We start from the raw sequence: 18,550 nt of genomic DNA on the forward strand, positions 1-18,550 counted from the left end.
GTCCGAATGCAGTGGCTCACACCTGTAATCCCAGCATTTTGGGAGGCCAAGGTGGGAGGACTGCTTGAGGTCAGGAGTTCAGGAGTAGCCGGGGCAACAGAGGGAGGCCCTGTCTTTAGAAAAAATGTTGGAAATTAGCAGGCTATGGTGGCATGTACTTTTAGTCCCAGCTACTGACGGCTGAGGCAGGAGGATCGCGTGAGCCCAGGAGTTCAAGGCTGCAGTAAGCCATGATCACAACACTGAACTCAAGCCTGGGAAATAGAGTGAGACACTGTCTCTAAAAAACAAAAATTTCAAGAAAGGGTTTTTGTTTGTTTGTTTGTTTGTTTATAAAAGAGGCTTGGGATTCCAGCTTTTGGGTCCTTGGGAACCCAGAAGGACCTGAGAGTTGGAAATCCACATTATTGAGGAGCTGGATAAAGGAATGATGAGAAAAAGGTGTCTCTTAGCAGGCATATAATGTTATCTGCCAAAAGGCAAACTTAATCTGTACGCTTATCTCTGAATTTGCCATGGAGGGTGATTTTAGACTCTCTAAAGAATAAGAAATTTTGGCCGGGCGCGGTGGCTCACGCCTGTAATCCCAGCACTTTGGGAGGCCGAGACGGGCGGATCACGAGGTCAGGAGATCGAGACCATCCTGGCTAACACGGTGAAACCCCGTCTCTACTAAAAAATACAAAAAACTAGCCGGGCGAGGTGGCGGGCGCCTATAGTCCCAGCTACTCGGGAGGCTGAGGCAGGAGAATGGCGTGAACCCGGGAGGCGGAGCTTGCAGTGAGCTGAGATCCGGCCACCGCACTCCAGCCTGGGTGACAGAGCGAGACTCCGTCTCAAAAAAAAAAAAAAAAAAAAAAAAAAAAGAGTAAGAAATTTTTTGTATCCACCCATTATTACTAATGTAGGATGTGGAAATAGTTGCTTTGTTGTTTACCGTTATTTTAATGAGGGTAGAAATAATTCATTTCCTTGGTTCACTCTTGACTTACTCTATTTTGTTCTTAAAATCTTAGGCTCCTCAATCAAGAATTCCACTGCTAGGACTTTCAGGAACCTAATGTTGTAGGCTGCAGCAGGCTGTTAGAATAATATTCAGCCAGTATTTTCGGAACTGTTAAACCTGGCTAAACAGGTGTCATTCCACAATGAAGTTGGCAATTCTTGAGGCTCCCAGAAAGTGACTGCTATCTAATGACTCAGCCTTGGACAAGTCTCTGCTGTTGTCTTAAAATACCCTTCTTCCCTTCATTTTTACTTTTTTTGCAAAGTTAACCCACACTTATCCTACATATTTACCCAGATATCATCTCTTCCAAAAAGTCTTCCCTTGCCACTTCATTAGAACCACTCCCCTGGGTTGGGCGCCACTCTTGCCCCTTCCCACAGTGGCCTGGGCTTTCACATAACACTTAGCTCGCCGTGTGGCAGTTGCCATTCGCGGGTCCTTCTCCCCACTGTGTAAGTTCCTCCAAGAGCCCTGTGGGTGCCAAGCTGACTTGGAAGGCTATGAGGGCTCAATACACACACTCATTACTCATTGGATGAATAAATGCACGGTCTCTGTATAGGAAATGCAGGTGAACGTCCTTCTGCCTCATTTAAGTGAGCTGGTAATATCGGAGTTTTAGGATAATTTTGGAGAACTGCAATCCGCCTGTCTTCTCCCTACCCCACGGAGTTGGCTAAACTAGCCTGGAGGCTAGCAGTTTGCCTGTGTGCCCTAAGCTAGTGACAGCTCATATCAAGTCCAGTATTTAAGGAGCATGATTACTTTTACTATGTAGCCCCCAGGGAGAAAAGGAGACTCACAAAACATTTTTGTATCTTTTTGTATCTTGTTACACAAGATACAAACTTGTGCACCAAGATACAAATTGAAACTCGAATTGAAATTTGGCTGCCAATTTATTAAACCCACCCCAACAATTTTCTCTATTTAAAAAAAAAAAAAAAAAAAAAAAACACGAAAAGAGAAGAGATCTCTGGTACCCATTTTCATGTAATATAAACCGATGCCACCAATCTATCATATCCATCTAAATCTAATAATTCAGCTTTTTGTTTGTTTGGCGGGAGTACGACAGGTCTTTATATGATTCAGTGTTACAAAGTTTTTCGGAGGACAAATGGTAAGTGTGAACCCACGGCTATGATGAAGCCGCCGTTTCTTTGAGTACAAAATCATGAGCTAGACATAAAGAACTGGCTTTAAATTCCGAAGTAGATCTGGCTTCTAAATGTTACGGTGGTGGGTAATAATTTCCTTTGCTTCAGTTACTATTTAAAAAGTAAGTATGTGTAGATAAAAATGCATGATTTTAAAAAATCTACTCTGTAGAATAGGATACTATCATTTATATTAAGCCCAATGCGTGGGAAACGGATCAATGACTTGATGCAGTGCCTATAAATTATTATAAACCAAAGTTGCATTAGGACATAAAAATAACTGCTGATAAAAGTTTACTCAAAGTAGCATCTGCCCCTAATTCAGTTTGTATTTTTATCGTAAAGACCTAAGTCGCCGCGGGAACTAGGCTGTGCGTTCGTCCCCCGCGGCGGACGGCGGCGCGCGGCGCCTCAGGAGCGCCCCTCCGAAGCCCTGCGGGGGCGGCCGCTGGCGGACACCCCACAGAGGTCCCAGCCCTCCGAGCCCCCGGTCCCCGGGCCCGAGCCCCGCCTGCCACTCTCCCCAGTTGCCTTTCCAAACGCCGCCGTGCTGGTGTTTTCCCGCACCTTGTTCGCCCGTCAGAAAACGGCGCCGGGAGAGAGTGAGCGTGAGAAAGTGAGCGTGTGCGCGGCCGGAGAGCACGACCCAAGAGCCGGCGCCCGGTGTCCGAGCGCCCAGTCCGCCCTGTTCGCTCCCGGGCCCGCGAAGGGCGGGGGCCCCGAGTAGCGAGGCGCGAGAAGCGAGGCCGGCGGGTGCCGGGGGTTGGCGGGACGCGCGCTCCGTGCCGGCGCCGGCCTCGAGCCCGCGCTCCCTCCCCCCGCCCGCGTGCCCGCGCCGCTGCGCGATGCAGTGTGGGGAATGGCTGGGGTTGGCTGAAGAGCGCACAGTGGAGTTTTAATGTCCGCCATGTTGGCCATGGCGTATTGAAGAGAGCGAGCGAGAGAGGAGCGGAGCGGCACAGCCTCCCACCCTCCCGGCTGGTGTTAGTGCCCGGACGGCGGGCTCAGCGCTCCGCCCCTCAAGTCCCCGGCAGCGGTTGGCGAGTGGGGACCGAACCCCCGGTTCTCCATGATCCCGCTGGCCGGGGCCGTTTCCCCAGAGCGGAGAGGTATCTGCTGCGCCTGAGATGAGTAAACTGTCGTTTCGGGCGCGGGCGCTAGACGCCTCGAAGCCGCTGCCGGTTTTCCGCTGTGAGGATCTGCCCGACCTGCACGAATACGCCTCGATAAACAGGGCCGTGCCGCAGATGCCCACCGGAATGGAGAAGGAAGAGGAGTCGGTACGTGTTAACTCCCCTGTCCGACCCACCGTCAGGCCCGCTCCCTCTGCTGCCTGCGGCGGCGGCGGAGCAGCAAACCCACACAAAATGGCCGCCATCTTCTCTTCGCCGCCGACTCTCAGTCGCCGGCCGGGCCTATACCCCGCCTCCCCCGGCCTCGACCCCCGGTCGCCGCGGCCCGGCGGGGCCCCTTCTAAGGCCACCCGCCGACCCCGGCCACTTGTACCCGGGTCCCGCGGAGTTCGGGGGCCCGAAAGGCACAAAGGGGTCACGTGACGAAGCTGCCGGCAGCCATTTTGTGTCTTAGTTCTTGGGTTGGGCCTTGTGCATCCGGAGAGGGGAACGGGCTGGGTGGCGGTGGGGGTGCGGCGAGCCGGGAGCCGCGGAGGACCCGCCTGCAGGCCTCTCCGTGGGCCGCTGGGTGGCGCTCTAGGGCCACTGCGGCCCGCGCGCCGCTGCCCGGGCCGGGAGCGCAGGTTCTCTGCACAGTCGGGGAATTTGATTGCCCCATGGCCTGGGAAGCTTGTTGGGCTCAGTGCAGCCCCCACGTGGAGCCTCAGACGGGCATGTCATGTTGCCTGCGGCTCTATGAGGCTTTTCTCCCCTCTGCAAGGAAATGTCGAGGGTGCAGTGTGTTTGCCCGGACGACTTACTTTCCTAGAAGATAAGACTTATTCTCAGTGTCCTCTTTCTGGGACGTTTGCATCCATCCCTCCCCAGAGCTAGTTGTTCGGAGGATAATAAACCACTATCCCTGACTTTTTCTGTGATCCTTGCGAGTATCTTGCAGATTTGTTTGGAGTGCTCTCTCTTCCGAAGCCTGTAATCTTATCTATTTGTAAAATAAATTTAAGTTCTCCTGCTTTCTGGTATCTCAACATAGGGGGAGAAGAGACCCAATTTAAGTAACTGTTATAGATCTAAATTTCGAAGGAGGATCCTTTCTTCTTCAAAACCGAACTAAAACTAAGTGACTTGATTCACGGAAATCTTAATGTTGAGATGTCTAAATTGGGTGGGTTTCAGCACGTAAATGACTGTTGACAACTAATAGACATTTTACCATCGCTGTGGCTTTACCTTGTTGTGGAAGTTGGGTTCAGACACCAGGATAATAGAATCTTCCTCTCATTTCCCCCAGATCCTTGACAGTATAACTTGATGACTTCTAAGCCTAAGGAATTGCATACCTTGGTTTTCAGGTACAGCCATTTAAACAGGGTGCAGTGTATTGACAGTTCAAGGAAGTCCAGCAGTCGCGTGGATTTGTGTGCTACAATTTTGTTGTGGAAAATTGTACTGTAATACTTCTCTTGGTACTGTAAGAATTTTTATTGTAGAAATTATGCTCTGTAATGTTGTTTTTGGAAATAAAACTGTTTAAACTCTTTGGGTTGTTTAACCTTTTAAAGTAAAATAGCTGTGACAGTGGAATGTTACTTTTGAGAGTAGTGTCTTAAATCTAACTTTACAGATAAGCCAAGTGTATGTAGTAGCTGAGATTGTCTAGTTGGGCACTGACTTTCAGCACATTGTCTTATGAGACACTACCTCCTAATTTACTTGTATCAACTTTAGAGTAGCATGGTGCCATTTGTTTATTTTTTAATAAGTGATTTGTTTTTAAAATTAAAGTACTTGTGACTGCAGAATCTTGTCTTTTGGTTTTATTTTTATTTCTGTTTATAAGTTTTACAGATAATACTTTCAAGTATTGGGGTGTTGGTGTTACCCTGCCCTGGAAATTAATTTGTAGTTCTTGTTTTACAGCCAAGGAAGGGGAAAGCCTTGATTAAAGCAAGACAGCACTACAGTACACTTTAGACATTAGTTAAGTCTTGCTTCTGTGAATACTTTGGACGGTCCCAAGAGTTACAACCTAAAGTCAGAGCTGAGCTCAATGAAATACCAATGCTTGTTAAATTTTACAGGTAATTTTATTCGCTGAAATAATTTTGATTTTTTTTTTCTTTTCTTTTCTGAGACGGAGTCTCACTCTGTTGCCCAGGCTGGCGTGCGGTGGCACCATCTTGGCTCGCTGCAGCCCTCCACCTCCGAAGTTCAAGTGATTCTCCTGCCTCAGCCACCCCAGTAGCTGGGATTATAGGCGCTTGCCACCACGCCCGGCTGATTTTTGTATTTTTAATAGAGACGGGTTTTGCCGTGTTGGCCAGGCTGGTTTTGAACTCCTGGCCTCAGGTGATCTCCCCCACCTCGGCCTCCCAAAGTGCTGGGATTACAGGCATGAGCCACCGCGCCCAGACAGTTTTGACATTTTATACTGCAGTGGCTATCAATAGTTTGTGACATGTGGAGTCCCTAATTTTGAAACACAGGGATTTTTTTTTTCCTTCAGATTGCCTTTTTCTGTTACCTGTTTAGAATTTTTCACTTCACATCCAACCCAAGCTATGTATGAGGAGAGAAGCGTAGACCTCAAGAATAGATACCGAACCTAATGGAAGAATGTAAAAAGTACCCGGTAAACAAGCTGCTGTGCAGTCCTGTGGTTCATGCTGTTAGTGGTAGGCTGTGTAAATCATAATATTGAAAGTAGTGTGTTATGCAATGTTGAAAAGGTATACTAAACATAGGTAATTGAATTCTGGATTCACCATAGAAAAATAGAAACTTTTTGATGATTTGTGGAAGCATTTTGTACTTCTAATAAAGAGGAAGGGTTAAAGCAAACTTCTGCCTTTAACTGACACATTAGTTATTTGTTATCTTGTTAGGTCACTGTAACCTAGAACCTTAATTGACTGTCTCAGAAGAAAAAGTGTGTAGTCCTATGTCGGTCCTGAAAGGTGAGGACAATTTTTTTTTTACACCACCTCATTAAAGCATTTTATTGATCAAAATAATCTGCAGAATTGTCATGTGAAATACGCCTAGTAATTGTTATGTTGTTTCTGGATATACTTGACAGAAATCCATGTTTTTTAACGTTGGGAAAATAAGTATTATTCGTGTATTCCCATTTAACCAGTTCTAATAATATGAGCTGAACACACGGACCTAACGAGGCAGACTTTTTTAATTTTTAAGAAACAAGTAGAAGCCCTTACCCCCCCCAAAAAATAATTTGGAGGTGGAAAATGTTACTGAACTTTCTTATTTTTTAATTATTGTGGTAGTACTGAAAAAGTAACTTCAGATTGTGATAAATTGGAGAATTTGACTGGATCAAAGATGTTAGAGATTAAATGTGAATTTGCAGAATGTAATGCATCGAAATTTGCTAAGTCTGAAAGTAACAGATTGGCGGGATGCTGTGTCTCATGCCTGTAATCCCAGCACTTTGGGAGGCCAAGACGGGTGGATCACCTGAGGTCAGGAGTTCGAGACCAGCCTGGCCAACATGGTGAAACCCTGTCTCTACTGAAAATACAAAAATTAACCAGCCATGGTGGCGGCTTCCTGTAATCCCAGCTATTCGGGAGGCTGAGGCAGGAGAATCGCTTGAACCAGGGAGGTGGAAGTTGCAGAGAGCTGAGATAACCCCATTGCACTCCAGCCTATACAACAAGAGCGAAACTCCGTTTCAGAAAAAATAATTTAATTAAAAATAAAAAAGTAACATGATGAAAATACAATGTATTTAAATACAGATGTGACTTAAATCACAGCGAAATAATAGACTTTCAGCTCTGAGATAATTGAGTCCCTTTGGGGTTTAAAAAAAGATAAAAGTTTAAACAAGTGCTTGGTTGGTGCAGGGCATATGTCCTATTATAAATATTTTACAATGTTAACTTTAAGATTATAAGTTAATTATCTTTATAATCTTAAATCTTGTGCTACGGCTTTGCATTGTATTGAAAGGTTAAACTTGCCAAATAGATTAATACTATCAAATCTTTTTATTAAAATTGACTCGATTAAAATTGGAGCTTTATGTTGTTACAATTCTCCTTTATGGAAACATCACTTTAAGAGACATTCTTAAAAAGTCGATTTTAAAATGATATTTAGCAAAATGGAGCTACTGTTCCATAGTAGTTTAACTTTTCATTGGGTTGTCTAGGGTGCATTGTTCCATTTATGAGGGGATGACAACCTTTCCTCTTCTGTTACCTAGACTGGTTTGGGTAGAATATTTGGTGTAATTAAGATGTTAATGATGTTATATTGATACTACCTTACAGTCACCTTTGAAACTGTTACAAGTAGGATCTAACCACCATAATCCAGCACCTTAGTTCTATAGGATTCTAACAGGACAGGATAGTCTTTATACTCCCACCTTTTCTGTATTACTGGCACCATATACATTGTTACTAAGCCCAAGTTAAGAACTATTTATAAAAAGTGGATGGGAGTTGTTTGTTTGTAATTATGGGGAAATGGGAAATATGTACATATCCTTGATATGAGAAAAAAATGGTTACATTTCCAAAACTTAGTAATAAAAACCTAGTTTAAATTTATCACTTTTGAAGGAAACCAAGAGTCTCTTTCTTTAACCTTTAATATTTTAAACCAATATTTTTAGTCCCTTTATCTGGAGCTGTAAAGATCAGTCTAGATTTCTCCATTCTAACCACTGTCTTGGAAGTGAAGAGAAATACATGAAATCTCAATTATAGTAGAAGAAAGTGTAACAGACTAATTACAGATAGTTTGAATTAGAAAATAATTGAGAGTATGGGGATTTTTGCATTAGATTATAATTAGTTCAGATAAAATCAAAGATAGTAATAAAATATTTCAGCTTTCTATACTGTCCAAAGATGTTTTTGCATAAAATTGCTAAGCTAGGGTTCTGAGGGTTATGTGGAAATAATTGTGGAAGTGATGAATTCCCACCCACCATATGCCTATAAAAGGTTAGAATATATTTTTCTAGGGAGAAGGTTCACACTTGTCATCAATTTCTCAAGGTGTTGGTAATGGCCTGGGGCAGAAAGCCCAGGGTTTAAGATCAACTGTCCCATAAATTTCAGACTGAGTCATTTTTGGTTTTATCTCATTTGGCAGTTACTAAATAGACTTAGTCAAAGGAGGATAATTGAAAAAGGACAGGCAGTCCAAGAAGAGACTAAGGATTCTTGAATACAGTAGGGAACTTTTGAACACTACATGCCGACGCATTTGAAATGTTAGTACTAACTTTTGTTTCAGTATACCGTTTGAATGTGTTTGTATATCTAATGGTATTTTGTGGGTGCTTCATGATCAGCATTGGCATTTGTACTGAATTACATTTTTTCTGTTAATAGGACTTAATTAAAAGTACTGTCTAGATACAGGGTAGCTTAAATTTTATGAACAAGAGAAAAAGTTGTGCATAATGGTTCATGAATTTGTGGGCAGAATTAAATATATCAACCACTCCTGTTAAAAACAGCTGGGTTTTAGTTTCATATTTTGCATTCTACTATGTCATGGTAGGTACTGGTAGTAATGGTAGAAACATAGAAGCTGTAACACACACACAAACACAGAGACGTGTCCGTTTTAAAGCAGTAATGACAAGAGTTCTTTTCATATATATAAAGATGTGAATTCTGATTACATTTATTACTCAATTTTCTTGAAAAGTTAAGGGTGGTTAATTGTTAACAGTAGTTAGTTACAAGCAGAAGATAGCATTTTAAGGGAGCAATAATACCATGAAATTAATGGTATCATTTGTGATCGTACTTCTGAGAAGAAGAGAATGCACAAGGAGATGAGAATTTTATATTGTAATTCAGGAATAAAATGAGTGTGTCCAAGGGCAAAAGTGACATGAAAGTATGACATACTTTCAGAGACAGAACTAGAGTACGTATTTTACTTTTAAAGTAGACTTTTGGAACATGAAAGTGACTTGCATTAATATAACTTTTTGATAAGAATAAGCCAAATTATGAGAAATCAGTGAGAAGACAAGGGATTCAAATGTTTTAAACAACTTGCTAGAATTTTTTTTTTTTTTTTTTTTTTTTTTTTTGAGTCAAAGTCTTGCTCTGTCACCCAGGCTGGAGAGCAGTGACATGATCATAGCTCACTGCAGCTGCAGCTGCAGCCTCAACCTCCCTAGCTCAAGCACTGCTCTCACCTCAACCTTACAAGTAGCCATGACTACAGGTACACACCACCATGCCTAATTTTTTGTATTTTTTGGTTAGGAAACATGTGACCTGATTTACCGTGTTGTCCGGACTGTTCTCAAACTCCTGGGCTCAAGTGATCCACCTACCTTGGTCTCCCAAAGTGCTGAGATCATAGGCGAGAGCCACTGCACCTGGCTCTAGAATTGCTTTTAATTTATTGATGCTAACTATGTTGCCTTCAACACATTTATAAACTGTAGCAAATCTTTCTTAAGTTTATTAAAGCCTATAATAATAGTGATTTTGAGTTCTTACAGTATTTTAAATATAGTGGACACTCAACTTTGCACCTTTAAATATATGAAGTGAATTCCATCTACCAACCCCACTGTAATAGGTATATGAAAAACAAAAGCAAACTTGCTGTACTTACTACATCTACTGTAGTATGTTACCTGAGATGTAGCTTTGATCAATGCAGATACAATCAGTTCTTCAAAAGCTAAAGCTCTCCCTCAAGTATTTGTTGTAATGGAGGTTATTTTTAAAGTTTTGGTTCAGTTTTTGTATATGTGTTGTGATAATCACTTCCTGAATTGCAAAGCAGATTATTAAAGCAAATCATTTCAGTTGAATTTCCCTCAGTATAGCAAGTACTGACTGAAGAAATTGGATGTGACCTTAGAGTGAATCTAGGGGCAAGCATGACCTGAGGTTTAAAATGTCCTGTGAATGATTTAATATAGGTTCTAATCTTTTTATATATTGGGATGAACTATTTTGATAATGTAGTAATTGTATATCCTCTGAGTATCCAAACAGCAATTGTGTATCCTCTGAGGAAACTTTCCTACCTTGATTTTTGTATCCATTGACAAGGCACTTAACCTCACTGAAAGAACATTAGTCTCTGCATTTGTTAAGTCTTCTGATCTACCTTACAAAATAGCTCTGAGGAGTGAATAAGGCAGTGTATGTAAAATCATGTGCAGATGAATTTCATTATTACCAAACACTAATAGAATTTTTAGAATGGCCTTGCTTTTTGTTCTCAGAAGATACTTAACATTATATTTTGTATTTGGGATTGTTTGACATAAAAGTGTTAGATATATTTTGTCTCCTTACAGAGTTGTATGATATGATTGTGAAAAACTATGTATTTTAACTTAGTCTATTATTATTATTGAGACAGAGTTCACTCTGTCACCCAGGCTGGAGTGCAGTGGCATGATCTCGGCTCACTGCCACCTCCACCTCCCAGGTTCAAGTAATTCTCATGCCTCAGCCTCCTGAGTAGCTGGGACTACAGGTGTGTGCCACCATGCCCAGCTAATTTAGGTAATTATTAGTAGGAAAAAGCATCAAACTAGGAGTTACTAGACTTAAGGCCTTACTCTAGCCTCTAACTCTGCTTCCACATGCCCCAGGTTTTCTTGACTGTAAGATGCAGTAGGCCTATGGTAGTTTCCTGTTGTAATGGGAATATTGTGTTGCCATTATATTTAAATCTGTTTCCTAAAGAATTTTATGTGTTTAGAGAGTAGTCATTAAATCTTGAGTTAATCTCATTTGCATGTTACCTAAACGTAATTTGCATGGAAGTAAAGGTTAATGGATAGTTGGTTCCAGTTTAGGAAGGGTCAAGTTCTAAAAGCCAGTCTCTAAAGGATTTTAAAGATATAATTGGATGCAGTAGTCAGAAAATAACTTTTATTGTCATGAGAATTTGAGATTAGAGCCAGAATGTATTATTACTATTATTTTATTTTTATTTTTTCTGAGACGAGGTCTCCCTCTGTTGCCCAGGCTGGAGTATAGTGGCACGATCTCGGCTCATTGCAGCCTCAGCCTCCTGGGCTCAAGGATCCTCCCACCTCAGCCTCCTGAGTAGCTGAAACTCCAGGCGGATGCCACCATATGTTCTTACGTGGCAGTGGAACAAGATACTACAGAATTTTAGTTAGAAAGAGAAGGATAATTTTCTTTGGGTTAGGAAACATGTGACCTGAAACTGGAGTGGTGGGAATGAGCCAGCCATGGGAAGAGCTGCATGAGGAACATTCCAGACAGAGAGACCTACAGGTGCACAGAGACTGAGCTGAAACAGAAAGGAGGCTAGTGTACTCAGAGCAGAATGAGCAGGGGATTGGAGATTAGGAGATGAGGACACATACGTACTTGGGATCCACATCAGGAAGGGATTGTTAGGCTACCATGAGAAATTTTGACTGTGTTGAAATGAAGTAAGCTATTCACAAGCTTAAGGGAGTGACATGATCTGATTTAATGGTTTTTCAAGATTATTCTGGCTACCATGTGGAGAATGAGTCGTACTGGGCAAGAGTGATGATGGTGGCTTTAAGTAGGGTTGGTACTAGTGGAGATGAAGAGAAATGGATGGATTTGAGATATATTTTGAGAAGCCAGAACCAACAGAACTTGCTGGTGGATTTGAATGTACTAGTTGGAAAGAGAGAATCCAGGATGAACCTCCAGCTTGAGCAGCTGGATAGATGAGTGGGCCACTTACAGAGAAGGGACAATTGGGGTGGGGGATGTAGAAGGGATGGACTTACTCAGTTTGAAATGTGCCTCTTTTGTCCTAACTGGATATGTGAGAATATATACATTAGAGCAGTTTGTGCTAGAAATGTATAATTTGGAAGTCATGAGTTGGTACTATAAATCTGAGAGTCTTCCCCTTATGAATCACATAGAATGCTGTGCTGTGGCACTGAGAGGAGAAGCTACGGAAAAGATTTTCTTTAGAGTAAAAGCATCTCAAGAAGGAAGGACATTGGTTAACTATGTCCACTGAGAAGACGAAAGTATGGGAAGGTAATTTAATTAGATGTGTGCCATTGGCATGTTTTGGTGGAGTGGTGAGAAGGAAGGCCCAGCTGGAGTAGAAGAAATAATAGAAGATGAAAAAGGGGACGTAGCAAGTATAGTCAACTCTTTGGAATAGCTCTGCTATGAAAGAGCGGGAAAAAAAAAAACAGGCTGGAGTAGCTGGAGGAGGCTCCCAGATCAGCAGATGATTTCTTTTAAAAATTAGTTACAGAGTTCCATCAGGCGCAAATGAAGGAAACAAATGAAGCTGAGCCCTAGATTGCCCCACTTCACTGCTTTGAGAATTTTCAGATTGCAGCACAGGGAGGGGAAATCCCAAACAAATCTGGCAACTCCTTCAGTTGAAGAAACAGAATTCAGAGTGTGGAGAGGCCTAAGTGACTTCGGAGCAGAGTACCACAGCTGCACAGAGAAAGAGCTCCAGATATTCACAGGGTGTCCCTCCAAGTGGCTAGCTGAAAACTCATCTGACCCTGTCCATGAGGAACTTCCAAGTCTAGGGAAAAGCAACAGGAAAGAAAGAACAGTTTGGGAAGCTCATAGAGCCGAGACTATGCTACATTCCCACTAACCAGAATGGAAAGGCCTCAATACACAGCGTATCAAGTAGAACCCTCAGGAGGGTTATTGTCTCAGTAGTGAGGCTGAGGCCAGATTAGTTCTAAAGACTGTTCTGGACTTGCCCTAACAAAGATTGAGCACTAGCCTGAAAAGAATCAAACTAAATTTCAAGTAACTTGATTGTGTTGCAGAACAAAGGCCAAAAATGTTTAAAGGAATATGAATAAGATCCTGCAACATAAAGCTCAGTGTTTAGCATCCAATAAAAAATTATCAGGCATGCAAAGAAGCTGGAAAATATGGCCCATAATTAGGGAAAAAATTAACAGAGACATAGAAATAACCCAGGTAATCAAATTAGATTAAAATGTTAAAGCTACAAATAAAAGCAAGAATTACTAGAACTAGTAGAATTATTTCATTTAAATAATATGAAATAATCTCATCCTCTCTCCTACTCAAGGACTTCACTCCTAATTATTTTATGTCTCTCCTGGATCCATTTAATGGAGATATTGGTTACTAATTACAACAGGAACTTTTTTTTTCCTTTGTGAAAGGCAGGCAGATAAACGAGAAAAAATGCATGTCAGTCGTTAAAAGTTGGTTATGACAGGATGGCGTAGTTTATCCTATGATTGTATTTTCTCTGTGGGGTATGAGTGAGGTCATCACCTCAGAGTGAGGGAGAACCTTAAGGTAGGTATAGGAAAACTTAACTTAGTAGAAAAATGTAAAAGGATTGATAGACTTGCTGAAGGCTCAATATTTGTGATCATTTAAAGTGAGACCAGTCAGCTCACTTGGGCAGTAGCATTCACTTGAGTTCCAGCACAAAGTAGGTAGATAAGGTTTGTCAAGGGTCAGTGTTTGGCCAGCAGGTACAAAGGAGTAAGACAGGGATGAAGGCATTAAAAATTAGGTAGTAGGCTGGGCACGGTGGCTCACACCTGTAATCCCAGCACTTTGGGAGGCCAAGGTGGGTGGATCACGAGCTCAGGAGTTCGAGACCAGCGTACCCAACATGGTGAAACCCAGTCTTTACTAAAAATAACAAAAATTAGCTGGACATGGTGGCAGATGCCTGTAATCCCAGCTACTCCAGAGGCTGATGCAGGAGAATTGCTTGAACCTGGGAGGCGGAGGTTGCAGTGAGCTGAGATCACGCCATTGCACTCTAGCCTGGACAACAAGAGCACAACTCCGTCTCAAAAAAAAAAAAAAAAAAAAAAAGGTGGTAGATGATCGTGATGGACCATGGAATCTAAGCAGGTAAGCAGGGAAAGAAGACATCCGGGAGCTGATGAGTAGTTGAAAAGTGGTAGGACTCAATTGGGATGGAAGGCTCTGTGGAATTGATTTGTTACAGTGGGAGTGCTTGAGTGAGTGAAACCAAGTCAGGAGGGTGGTGGCTAAAGAGTGACATGCTTGAGTTTAAACTTCAGAGGTGGCACAATTATTAGTGAAGGCAACATCTAGAGTATAACCATAGGAATGGTGGCTGAGATGGAGTAGAGGAAAAGATCAGCGTGGGTGAGGTCATGCTGTTTCATCATTATTCATGTAAATTCTGTCATGAAAAATTATGCTAGAAGTGTGGTAGTTGAGAAAACAGCGCTGTGGCTGTGACTGAAAGAGTGTATATGACAGCTTTAGGGAGAGAGTGATGCTGTGAACTTGAGGGGTTGTGTTTTTTTGAAAGGACAGCAAAGAAGAAATGGGGTAGAACTGGCAGTGGGAAGCAAGGAGAGTGGGTGTGTATGCCATCCACAAGTCTGCGGCATATGGGAAAATAAACAGCTTCTGCTTGAAAGGGCGATGGGGAGTATTGTTTCTGGAATACACTGCCAGACTTCAGTTAGGGCAAGATGAGGGAACACTGAAAGAAGTTGAGAATGAATATAAAGAAGAGTTTGCTGATACATCTTTAGTCTAGACAACAGAGTAGAACACTTTGAGACAGTCAGGAAGGGTGGAAGATTGGGACAGATTAGGAGATGCTGAGATTAGAATGGCGATAAGAGCCAGGATGGTACTGTTATGTCTTGGACTCTGTTGGTAATGGTTACAAAGAATGATGGGATTTATCCAGCCAACCTCAAGTGAGCAAACAATACAAGATAACCCTCCTGCTAGATACTCTAAACTGTAGAGGACCATTCTTGCAGCTAGATAGCCTCAAGGAAGGGCAGCTCCACTAGGTAGGAAGTGATGACCCCTTGAACTCCAAGGAGTACCTATCATTCCTTCCGCACAGTTGTATAAATATCTTCACAATGAAGGATTTTTGTACAGCACGGTTGTTTCAGGGCTCAGAAAATGGACCTTTAAGGGTTGTATTGAATATCTCAGACGTCTCCTTCCTCTGCAGTGGTTCTCAACAGGGACTATATCATTCTCCCACCCTGGAGACATTCCGGAAATTTGTGGGGGTGCTTTGGATTGTCAGTTATTGGGAGATGCTGTTGACATTAATTAAAAATAAGAGGGGGCCTATTAATGATATAAACCCCACCATACAAAACAGAGTCCCATAAAATGACTTTTGAGTATCCCAGAGAACATGCCAGCAGATAAAATTATAATTTATAAATTATCTGAGTCTAGGACGTAATTTCATTTTACATGTGAAGTGTTTTTTTGTACAGTTTTAATATACAGTAGATTTTCCAGAAAAGCAGCTAGTGTATAAAGTAAGAGGATGTTGTACTTTTTTTGTTCAGAACTGTTGCAGGAGTTCTTATCATTCAAAAGTCACTTCCATTGACATCACCATTTGTGGTATTTGAGTCAATAGCATATACCTGTATAAAGTGTGATTTTTTTTTTTTTAGCTAGTTATATTCAAAAGTCTTATCCCATCGCAGCTCAAAGTCCAGAATCTCATCTAAGTTAGATTTCAGGTACAGTTGGGACTTCCTGGATGTTCCTTAAGTACAGCTTCTCAAGTACAAATTCCTGCTGACCTGTAAAGCCAAAGCAATGTGTTACCTGGTCCTCATCCTTCCTTCAGACACTTGCCTAATATACAGCATTGGGTCAGGCTTAAGATAACCTCTATAAAACATTTCTATCCAAGGCGGGGGCCAAGAGATAGTAGGCACAAGGCAATCCCTGGTCTGTAACAATTCTGAAATCCAATCAGGCAATCTTGGTTGGGTCTCGATTCCCGGGGATCCCCGGGTGTAATTCACCCCGCTCTCAGCTTTGCCCTTTGGGCATGTGGTTCTTTCTCCTGAGTTACTTTTTTCCATGAAAGGCAGTACATGTTGGTTTGCAAATGACTAGTTTTCTTATCTTGCTTTCTACCAAAATTTGGGGCCTCTGAAGGCTTCGTTTTCCATCTGCCGTGTCTTTCAGTTCAAGCTGGCAGTGTTTCACCATATGTAAGTCTTTTTTAAAAGCTTTGTGCATCTTTTGTGAATCCTTTTGGGGTCAGTCTGTTAGTTGAAAATCATATGCACAAATTTCTTTGAGATACGCCCTTTACTACCTTGAGCTTCTGCTGAGAGACAACACCCTTTGCCTTGCAAAGCCTTATTGTCTGAGAGACACTGTGAAGTGCATAAATCTAGCAGGCCTTTTGTCTGACAAAGTAGTATTCTGAGGTACCATCTTTGGTATTTCTGAGATCTTAACAGAAGATTTTATAGTTACTCCCATGGCTTAGTTTTTAGATCATGTTTTTCTGGCAGTGCCCTGGATTTGATCTTGGCTCAGAATCCATTTCTGAATATTAGCATTGTTTGCAATCTGAAGAGACTGCAAATTTTCCAAATCATCAAGTCCTTGCTCTTCTTTAAGAAGTCTTCATTTAATTTATGTCTTCTCATTTTTTGCTGCATATAGCAGAAAAAGCAAGGCAGCACTTTCTAGTTGAAACTCTCCTTAGCTAAATGACCCAGTTCATTACATAAAATTTCCAGGTTTTTGTGGGTTTTTTTGTTGTTTGTTTTTGAGACGAAGTCTCACTGTGTCGCCCAGGCTGTGGCGTGATCTCGGGTCACTGCAGCCTCCGCCTCTCGGGTTCAAGCGATTCTCCTGCCTCAGCCTCCTAAGTAGCTGGGACTACAGGCGCATGCCACCATGCCCAGCTAATTTTTGTATTTTTAGTAGAGACAGGGTTTCACCATGTTGGCCGGGATGGTCTTGATCTCCTGACCTCGTGATCCACCCACCTCGGCCTCCCAAAGTGCTGGGATTAACAGGCATGAGCCACCGCGCCCAGCCAAAATTTCTGGTTTTTATATGACCAAAGGTGACAGTGCTACTAAGCCTCCTGCCCCTTCCTAACAAAGATACCTCCTCTTTTGGTTTCCAATAACATCTGCCTCACTTTTCTGTTCTCCTTGTAGCCTTATGAAATACCATGAGACTTTTTTAAAACAGCTTCTTAACTAAACTATCCTTAAGGGCCATGGTCTGTTTCCAATGCCAATCCAACATTTCAGTGTTGTGTTATAGCAGTGAGTACTCCCAGTATCAACATGTGTTACTTATCTATTACTATGTAACTAATTACCCAAAATGTAGCAGTTTAAAACAACAAACATTTGTAATCTCACAGTTTATGAGGATCAGGAATCCAGGGGCAACATCTGTTGGGTGGTTCTGACCAGGGTCTCCATAAAAGCTGTTCAGAATTGCAGTCGGCTGCAGCCCTCCTTCCAGGCTTGCTCACATTGTTGGCTGGAGGCTTCTGTCCCAGTCCTCTCTACTACCTGTGTGTCTTCACAGAACAAATGACTCTAGAGAGTGTGTACCAAGTGAGTAAGAATGCACACAAGTCATTTATCACCCAATCTTAGAAGTGACATATCATCACTTCTGCCATGTGCTGTTGGTTACACAGACCAACCCTTGTTTACTGTGGGAGGGGACTACCCAAGGGTATGAACACCAACCATCCTGCACGCTGGCTGCCATAACTGAACTACACGGTGAACTGAACTATACAGTGCTTCATGCTCTCTCATTGGCCATGCTGCCTCTCACTTCTGCCTTTACTTACACTGCCCTTTACCCCAAATGCTTTTCCTTTTCTCTATCTGTTCAACAAACCTGTTCGCTATCAACTTTTATGAAGCCTTTCCAAGCCCTGTCATAGCACTTTTGGAAAACAGATTCGTTTATGATTGTTTCCTTTGCAACAAACCCTTTGAAAGCAAAAACTATTGTATCTTAAAGGCTTAATATTGCACTAGCATAAATGTTTCTTGAAATGTTTCTTAGTGTTTAAATAGTTCCAAAATCTAGGTAGTCAATAACTTTGTATTCTAAAATAGTAATCAGATACCTGTTTTGTGTTTTCCTGCCTTTGAGCTTTTGGAATGAGACTAATAAAGTAAGGTTTAAGCTGTGCTTTATCGGAAGGACATGAGACATTTCAATAAACCAAAATTTTAAGCCAGAGAAAACGTTATGGCCTCCCCCAAAGTGTGTTTTGTGAAATGCTGTGCTTAGGCTACTTGTATGTCATGTTGACTTATGAGATGACTTACTCATCAAATACTTACACATTTACATTTACAAAGTATAGTGCCAAATACTGTGGAATTTACAAACATGTCTTGAAGGGGCTTATAATTCGCATGGTAAATAAAACAATCTGAGGTAGTCTTTTTAATGTCCCTGTTGTAA

General features: G+C 42.1%; 1 protein-coding gene across 4 annotated transcripts in view; it reads left to right on the forward strand.

Moving 5' to 3' along the window:
- Positions 1 to 18,550, forward strand: part of LOC105479928 (enhancer of polycomb homolog 1) — a 113,299-nt gene that overhangs the window by 30,882 nt on the left and 63,867 nt on the right. Inside the window, exon 1 of one of the 4 annotated variants that reach the window (XM_011738261.3) lies at positions 3,006 to 3,452. The exons of 2 other annotated variants lie outside the window; for them this stretch is intronic. In XM_011738261.3, coding sequence (XP_011736563.1) covers positions 3,300 to 3,452 — 153 coding nt within the window. In that variant the 5' untranslated portion in view covers positions 3,006 to 3,299. Of the gene's footprint in view, positions 1 to 3,005; positions 3,453 to 18,550 lie in introns of those variants that run through there. One more of the 4 variants, XM_011738262.3, reaches the window with a different exon arrangement.

The sequence above is a fragment of the Macaca nemestrina genome, chromosome 9 (genome assembly GCF_043159975.1).
Source record: "Macaca nemestrina isolate mMacNem1 chromosome 9, mMacNem.hap1, whole genome shotgun sequence".
Lineage (NCBI taxonomy): Eukaryota > Metazoa > Chordata > Mammalia > Primates > Cercopithecidae > Macaca > Macaca nemestrina.